The following is an 8,463-nucleotide window of genomic DNA, read 5'->3' as shown; positions in this document are numbered from 1 at the left end:
GGTATCACTGTACTGCGTTTCACATGTGCCCTCACCAAGGAATCGGGGGTTTCGGTCTACGACCTCGCTCATCTCGCCAACCAGCTCGATGCTTGTGTAACGCACTGCCGTGTGAACGCCGTCTGGCAGCATCACAACTTGCTGCAACACCTCCAACAGGGTTGGGTTGTTCTCACTAAAACAGGAGCCACATGAGCTTGCTTTCACCTTTGGTGTAACGACCGCCCCCTCCACACACACATTCCACCCCCACCCAGCCAAAAACACAACGCCGCTCACGGGTCAACGCTTTTGGCAATGGCGGCCATGATGAAGAGAACTGCTTCAGTCACCACCCAAGGGGGGTTCCCGTCTTTGAGGGTTGAATACAACTGAGAAAAGAAGGTGAGCGTCAGCATCCGAGAGCACCAACAGGCCACAGACGGCTTTCGCGGTTGCCTCACCTGAGAGAAACACTCCATTGAGCCAACAAGGAAAATCACTTCTTTCACAAGGTCCGAAACTCGAATCCGGAACTCGCCAAAGTCATCCGTCTCCTCTGCAATGCCTTCCTGCGCAGAGATGAGATTGACAAATGAGAAAAAAGTCTAAAAATGTATATACATACATAGATACATACATACATACATACATACATACATGCGTGCTCATTAGCTTTCAAGCTTGCTTTCTGCTGCCTCCTACAGTAGTACATTGATGCTAACGTTAGCATGGGGCTTGTCCTAGTGCCACTGACATTCGACTGTTTCATTGATGGTATTGTTTCATTGCAAATTAGAATCTAGAATCTCTCCACAAAGGCGAATCCTTCGGTCTATTCAACCTGACGTGGCATATGCCACACTGCCACAAGTTGTCTCCTCGCGTTCCTCCGACATAACACCTGATTTTTTTTTACTTGTGCGCAAATTCAAAAGGGGGTTGTTGTTTCGACATCAACGGCACCTAAGTCAAGATCATCGAATCAAAATGCCGCTTTCCGCCAACGGGTGTCAGTATCGTTGCTTTCCGCCAACACAGGCCGAAACAGAAAATGAACAACGAAAAGCGAGAATACATATTTAGTTTTATCTGGTCATTTTGGTCTGAAAAAGTTGGAAATCCGCCGATCGGCGGAAATTTCTCAGCCTCGCCTGCGTCAAGCAAAGACGCAGCGATGAAGGTGTCCGCCGCGCGAGACGGGAACACTCACGTGGTCCGGGTCCAACTGACAATGTCGGGCCAAGCAGTGCAGAAGTCTCTGGATGTACGGTCGGAAAACGGCATGAAGGACTGCGTCGTTTATCTTGTATAGATTTTCACCAAGCCGGTACCAGAAATTAAAGGAGATTTCCACCACCTGGATCGCACGTCGTCATGAGTGTTGGGGCGGGTTGGGAGTTTGGGCTGGTTTCTTCCCAGAATGCAGATGCGTGCCTACCTCGTACTGGGGGTGTCCGGCGCAGATCAACAGCAGCTCCAGGGTCCTCAAGTCTCCCATTCCCTGACCCGGACTCCTGACTGTTGTCTCCAAAAATGTCTCGCACAGCTCAGTGAAGATTCTGCAATAGTTAAGCACTCTGGGACAGGGGTGGGGAATTAGGGGGCGTCACCAACGGCTTGGACAAAAGCTGCCGGGGCAAAAGGTTGCGTGCCGCCTCACTTGTCCAGATCCTCGCGGGCCACGGCCATGTGATAGGCCGTCTCCAGCGTCAAGACGCCCTGGAAGAGCTGCAGCGCCAACGGCATGTTTGCCTCGACGTTTTCGATGGCGTAGAGGGCAGAGCACACGCAGTCTGCGGCCGCCTCATGCAGGTTGGTGGAGGTGTCGTCCCTCTGCTGCGAGCACAAAGCAGGGATCCCAGCCAAGGGAAATTAAAATAGAGGAAAATCAAACAGATCAGCCGGGGGTCAAGGGGGCCATAAATTTATGAATGCGAGATTGCATATTAAATATCTGCTACATAACAAATCTATTGGCTATCTATTAGCAAGCGGGGCGGCTAGCTGTCTGGCTATCTATTAGTTACATAGCTAGTTGTCTAGCTTGCATCTACTGGCTATCTATTAGCTTTCTATTTTATAACTATTTGCTATCTATTAGCTAACTGGCTGGCTAGCTAGCTATGTGGCTGGCTATCTATTAGTTCTGAGTTTTTTTTTATTTTTTTATTTTGACTTCAAGATGGCGCCGCGAAAGTGGCTGCCTTTCCAGCAGCTCCTATATTTTGTTTTTCTCCTTCTTTCTTTCCTTTCCTCTTCTTTTCATAACTTTGCTGCTGTGTTACTCCCGGGTAGAGTGAACGCTGGCGCGAATGGCTGCCGCTGCTCACCCGCACAACAAATAAAAAAGTTGTACTAAACTACTAACTAAAGACGAAGGCGGAAGTAGTCGCCGAAACATGTCAGGTATTTGAACACCGACAATACACTGTCTGTAAGTAAGGAATCTGCTTAACATTAAATAAAAAAGTTCTTATCCCATGACTGTAAAGTGTCTTTGAGAATTCAGAAAGGCGCTCAGAAATTAAATGTACCGTATTTTCACGACATGAGGCGCATATAAACGTCTCAGAATTTTTTTCAAAATGTGCGGTGTGCCCTGTAGTGCAGTGCGCCCTATGTGCGGACATATTAGAGACCACCATGAGGATGTGGGAGAGAACATGAGGGGGATGTGTGGGCGTGGATTGTGTATAAAAGAACAGGTATGTGCTGTATGTAGAACATTGCTTTTTTAACAACGCTGAAATGGCAAAGAGACATGGTTATGAAGCTCAGTTTAAACTGACGGCTATCGGCTACGCCGAGGAACATGGGAATCAAGCCGCCGCGAGAGAATATAAAATTAACGAGTCGATGGTTTGCAAGTGGAGGAAGCTGGAGAACGAGCTCCGACAGGTGAAGAAGATTCAGCTGAGTTTTCGCGGACATAAGGCAAGTTGGCCGGAGTTGGAGGAAAGACACGAGTAATGGATCATCGAGCAAAGAGCAAACGGAAGGAGCGTTTCAACTGTCACCATCCGACTAAGAGCAGTAACGCTAGCGGAGGAAATGAAAATTGAACATTACGTCCAATTTCCCACCTTCCATTCATCGCCAAAATCCTTGAAAAGACAGTTGCGTCCCAGCTTCACTCTCACCTCACTCACAATAACCTCTACAAACATTTTCAGTCTCGTTTCCGCATCCGAGTTACGACCGGGTTCCGTTCCGACAAAACGGTCGTAAGTCAAACGGTCGACAACACTGTCTATACCAGGGTCACCAAACTACGGCCAGCGGGCCGTATCCGGCCCGTCAGCACATTTGGCCCGGCCCCCTGAACAATACCAGAGATGCTATCAGATTTTTGATATATTTCAACCTGGCCCTAATGCTCTTCCGCATAAATAAAAGAACTTGTATATGAAAATAGAAAATATCACTTTGGCAGAAAAAAAATAGCGGAATTCCACGAAATAGTGTGGACGTCTGGGATCCCTGACGAAGGGGCGTCGGCCGACCAAGTTGCAAAGGTGTTGTGTGAATGAGCGGCGTTCAGCTCACCAGAACTTGGAAGAGGACCACAGGTAGTTGGTTGGTGGCCATAAAGTTAGCATCCAGGACTCCCAGGTTGAACCAGCTACCCAAGCAGCGAAAGACCTTAATGAGCATCTTCTCACTGCTGGCCGCCTTCTCCACGCACGACGCCTACAAGGATGAACTCAAGTTATCACCCAACAACAATCAGTCTGAATCCCATTTGCAAGGGCGTCAAGCCAACAGTGCTTTTTCCGTGGGATCGCTCAGTTGGCGTAAGGCACATTTAGCCATCTAGTTCGAGCGAGCCAAATGGGCGCATGGCTGGACAAAGAGTGCACGAGCGCTCCCTCACCAGTAGCGTGACCACTGTGGATGAGTAATAAGCCAAGTCCTGGATGATCTCCGTCCTGCGATTGGCTCCAATACGTAGCGAACGGCTGTGGACTTCTTCGGGCAGCACGGTCAGGATCTCAATGAGAAAGGGCATGGAGCTAACATCGCCATTGTACCTGGCAGGGAGAGGCAAAGGCAAACGTTTCCAGTTTGGGGGGTGGGGCTGCGTCACAAAAGTCTGTTCGGGATTAAAGTGACACGTCGCACTCGCGTTCAGTAAATTCTCACTTTTCGATGAGCGTGTGCACGCATCCTTTCCACGACGCCATCTGAAGAGCAAGATCCGCAATGGCCAGCGCCAGCTAGACGAAGCAAAACAGATAACAACCCCCGCATCCCCAACAGACAGACAAAAAAAACAACATGAAAAAAAGAAATCAGTCAGACCAAAAGACACATATACACATACACACAAACACACATATACAGTAAAGTCTCGTTATATCGATATTCAAGGGAGTCCGAAAAAATATCGATATAACCGGGACTATCGATATATCCGACCCTGTTTGCATGTAATTTTCTCCGTCGGGCATAGAAATAGTATCGATATAACCGGGACTATCGATATATCCGATATCGATATAACGAGACTTTACTGTATATAAGCGACAAGCAAAAGGAAGGCCACTGCAAGGGCGGTAAACATTCACGGCGCTGTACCTGGGTTACTATGATCGGCGACAGCCCTTTTAGGTTCTGGATATGAGAGAGGAGCGAGTCTCGCAGCGCATTGTGGGAATCGGGAGGAAGCTCGTAGAAGGAAGTCTGGATCTTCATCTTCATGGTCTGGGCGGCAAAGTAGCACGACTCCACGTCCTGTTGGATCTGCAGCAGCTGGTCCGAGATCTCCCACGCGTACATCTGCACAAGATAAACGGGGGCATGTTGGGTCCCGTTGGGTTGCGCCGCATCCCATCAACTTGGTACAACTTGTCACCTGTTCCCATTCTCAAGTCTAGGGGCTGGGAACGTCTCGAGGAGCAGAATTTGGCCACAAATCCAAATGTTCGTCATGTTTCTTTTCTTTTGTGGCCTCCATCTTCTCAGATGTCGACACTATGCCATCCATGATTGCCCCACCCCCCAAAAAAAACAGTGAATTTGGTCTCGTAAAATTGTTTCAGCAGTTTTTTTTAATAATCATTGTCAAATGCAGAGTCATTTGAGACTCAGATGAAATTGCAAACTAAGCACACAAGTAACAAATGCCAAAAATCAAATACAACTGCATAAATCAACCCCAAATCAGTCTTGACCTCACCAGTTACTCAGTACTTTAGATATTTAGTAGAAAATTGTTTTATGGGAACGGATTATTCTCATTTTTAATTGTTTCTTATAGGAAATAAATGTTTGGCAGACGGACTTTTCGCCTGACACACACTTTTTGGGAACCAATTACGTTCGTAAACTGATAGTATTACTGTATCAGTTTACAATAAACAACAATAAAATTGACCGTGTGAATATGTGGCGTCACACGGAAGTGCGCCTTTCAACCCTTTGATGTCGGCCTGATGCATTCCCACGCAGGCCAAGGGTATATAAGGAGCCAGGCCACGAACAAGCTCTGGGATAAATCTGCGGGTCACTTGCCTGGGATATCTGACAACGAACCTACTGACGATTAAAGGGAAACATCAAACTCTTTATTGGCGAGCCAACCAGGAGGTTTGTTTTCTCCTCCTAAGCCCGTATCAAGTCTCCGAATGGAAAGGACAAGATTTCCCAGCCGCCCGTGAACCCGGCAATTTCACAGCAAGACACCTCAAGCGAGCTCCCGATGGGCCGCCACCACCCGTGGGCGCCCCGTCCCCCACCGTGAAACCTGCCGCACCCCCGATGCCCAACACCGTCCAACTCGCCTGGTGACTCTGTAACTAGCTGCATCGTTTATGACCGCAAGACATCGCTTATGTCCACGATCGGACATCGGGAAGACGCTTCATGGTCGACTCGGCCGCCGACGTCAGCGTTATTCCTCAGTCCCCTGCAGAGCGCCATGGCAGCGCGATCAAATTCTCCATCGCCGATGACCACCCTGTCCGTGCCTGGCAGCACGACCAACCCCACTTCCGGATTCGACTCGACGGACGCTAGAAGAGTTTCCATTGATCGACTCAAACTGGCAGTCGTAGAGTACTCGTTGCCGTGCTCCCGTACAACGACTTCAGCTAACACCGAAACGACTTTGGCCACCTCCCCACCGACTCCCGGCATGCCCGGTGATCGACCGTCATCGTGCATGGCCTCTTCGTGTAGCCGAACGACTTTTGTTTTTCTTTATTTTTCCTTAATCGCTTTCACCGACCCGCACAGCGTCGGACAGAGTTCACAGCACGACTTGCTCGACTCCACGCCACAATCAAGCTCTAGGATACATCTACAGGTCACTTGCCTGGGATATCTGACAATGAACCTACTTACGATTAATGAGAAACATCAAACTTTTTAAAGTCATATACTGACGCTCCCTAACTTACGAACATTCGAGTTACAACGTCACGAACATTTTTGCGGCTACAGTATCTCAAAAAAATGTTCGGACAGAGATGCTTTAAGTTAGATTTTGTATTGCGCGCATTTTTCCGTCCGAGCTCGCTTACGATTGGCTGCGTAGAGTATGTGGGCGGGGAGGAAATCCCTCTTCCCAGTTGAGGCTCCAAGGAGGTGGCGAATGGTGATGCATAAAAAAAAAAAGTAATGGCACGTAATTCGGTAATTGCGTACAAGCAGCTTCAGTAATGCCTTACTCTAAATGACGTGTCTACACCACGAGGCTCAAAGTTGTCAATTTGGCCAGGATTTTTGGCCAACGATATACTCGACACAGAAAAGAAACAGATGGACATTTAATAATAATAATATATTTTATTTGTAAGTGCCTTTCAAAACTCTCAAGGACACTTTACAGTCACGGGATATGATTTTTTTGTCTTCACTAATGTGTGTATATTAGGATCCGTGGCCAAATGTTGATCCTCGAGACGTGTCCAGCCTAAAGACTTGAGAATGGGAGCAAGTGACATTCAGGCGAAGAGTCAACGATGATGACGATCCTGTTTTGTTTGTTTTGCACAGAGCAACAGACGACAGGAAGAAACGGCGGCCGCCGTGCTTAGTCGAGGCCAACCAGTTAAAACAAACCGCGCGCAGCAGGACCACCGTCCCCACACGAGTCGCCCGGCCGGCCAAACAACGAAATGCGAACTTGGCGCCCACTACGCAGCGCTCAAGTCTTGGGGACCTTTTTCGAACCAGCGCTCGGTGGCCTCGCTTCGACTACGATACGGACAAGGCGTCAAGAACGGGCTCAACTCACCGAGAGACTTGAGACGCGCACGTCAGCACAGCGGTTACATCCGCCATGCTCAGCGACCGATATACAGCAAACACAAAAGACTCGCATGCTGTGGATGTCACTTTATGATCGAAAATACGTTCTATATTCTTTGAAAGAGAGCTTAGAGGGTCAATCGAGCTGCCGGCTCGGTTAGCGATTCATTCATTAGTCGCCAATCTTACCTTAGCTGAGATGCTAACGCGGTTGCAAAAATCGCCCACTTGTTTCTGAGCGAATCTAAATCATCGTCGAGCTGAGTGTAAAAGCAAAACAATCGTAGTCGCCCTCGTGCCCAGCCCAATCGGACCCACTATCCCCACTCTCCGACCCCGTCGGGAGCCACAGCGGCCCCGGACAGAATGCCCGCACGCCCAGTGAGCGAAATGTCTGTCCCCTTTTTCCTACCGATTTCTGGAGCTCTCCGAGCCACAACGAAGCTCGTTCCTTCCCGGCCGGATCCGGATCGTGGTGCAGGGCCTGGACCGCCTGGTAGACGAGCGCCAGACTCGGTTTGCCCCCATCCATTGCTCGGGTGAGAAGCGGGAGCCGGACAAGCACTCAAGGCGACAAACGCGGTGCGAGTTCTAGATGTTGCGTGTGCTGACCGCCATCTCGCACGGGCTTCCCGCGTGTCACCTCCCCGCTCGTTCGACTGCAAACGCCAACCACGACATGAGTTCCGCTCTGCTTGTCTGGTCGCAAAGAAAAAAAAAACTCACCCACGCAACTCTGCACGAAGACGGGTAGAAGGCCAACCATTTTGGGGCGGGGATCAATCAATCGCAACGCGTTGTATATTTTCAGTAATGTCATCATCCTCAATGACGTCATTTCAGTCAAAACCAGTTGGAGTAACGGTAAGGCGGGTTACGCAAGCAAGGTTCTTCTTTTGTGGTGACCGCGTGATATTTCGCCGTGAATTACCGAATGACAGTCTTTCTATAGGCAGACACTAATTGTGACTTCCTCCCCAGTGGTTTTGGGACGGGGATCAATCACAACACCTTGGTTGTTCAGACTCATTTGTAACAAAGAGAATATTCTTTTCCTTTCGGCTTTTCCCTTCAGGGGTCGCCACAGCAAATCAATGTACTTTCATTTCTTTCATAACTTTGCTGCTGTGAAATGTAAATTTCTCCACTGCGAGACTAATAAAGGCAAATCCAATCCAATCCAATCCAATGTCCTCCATCTAACCCGGTTTTGTGCATCCTCTTCTC

General features: G+C 48.9%; 1 protein-coding gene across 4 annotated transcripts in view; it reads right to left on the bottom strand.

Moving 5' to 3' along the window:
* The window catches only part of tnpo3 (transportin 3), a 15,240-nt gene extending 7,141 nt beyond the window's left edge, over positions 1–8,099 (bottom strand). For 2 of the 4 annotated variants that reach the window (XM_088988610.1, XM_088988611.1), the window contains exons 1-12: positions 7,963–8,099; positions 7,649–7,895; positions 4,561–4,761; positions 4,126–4,199; positions 3,857–4,013; positions 3,529–3,672; positions 1,643–1,818; positions 1,421–1,559; positions 1,193–1,339; positions 444–551; positions 280–371; positions 36–175 (exon numbers count right to left, since the gene is read on the bottom strand). In XM_088988610.1, coding sequence (XP_088844736.1) covers positions 36–175; positions 280–371; positions 444–551; positions 1,193–1,339; positions 1,421–1,559; positions 1,643–1,818; positions 3,529–3,672; positions 3,857–4,013; positions 4,126–4,199; positions 4,561–4,761; positions 7,649–7,768 — 1,498 coding nt within the window. In that variant the 5' untranslated portion in view covers positions 7,769–7,895; positions 7,963–8,099. Of the gene's footprint in view, positions 1–35; positions 197–279; positions 372–443; positions 552–1,192; positions 1,340–1,420; positions 1,560–1,642; positions 1,819–3,528; positions 3,673–3,856; positions 4,014–4,125; positions 4,200–4,560; positions 4,762–7,648; positions 7,907–7,962 lie in introns of those variants that run through there. The other 2 variants (XM_088988607.1, XM_088988608.1) reach the window with 2 other exon arrangements.
* Between the last annotated feature and the right edge of the window lie 364 nt (positions 8,100–8,463).

This window comes from Hippocampus bargibanti, linkage group LG22, assembly GCF_051943395.1.
Source record: "Hippocampus bargibanti isolate YZ-2025 linkage group LG22, ASM5194339v1, whole genome shotgun sequence".
Lineage (NCBI taxonomy): Eukaryota > Metazoa > Chordata > Actinopteri > Syngnathiformes > Syngnathidae > Hippocampus > Hippocampus bargibanti.
This window is presented reverse-complemented; position numbering and strand designations above follow the sequence as displayed.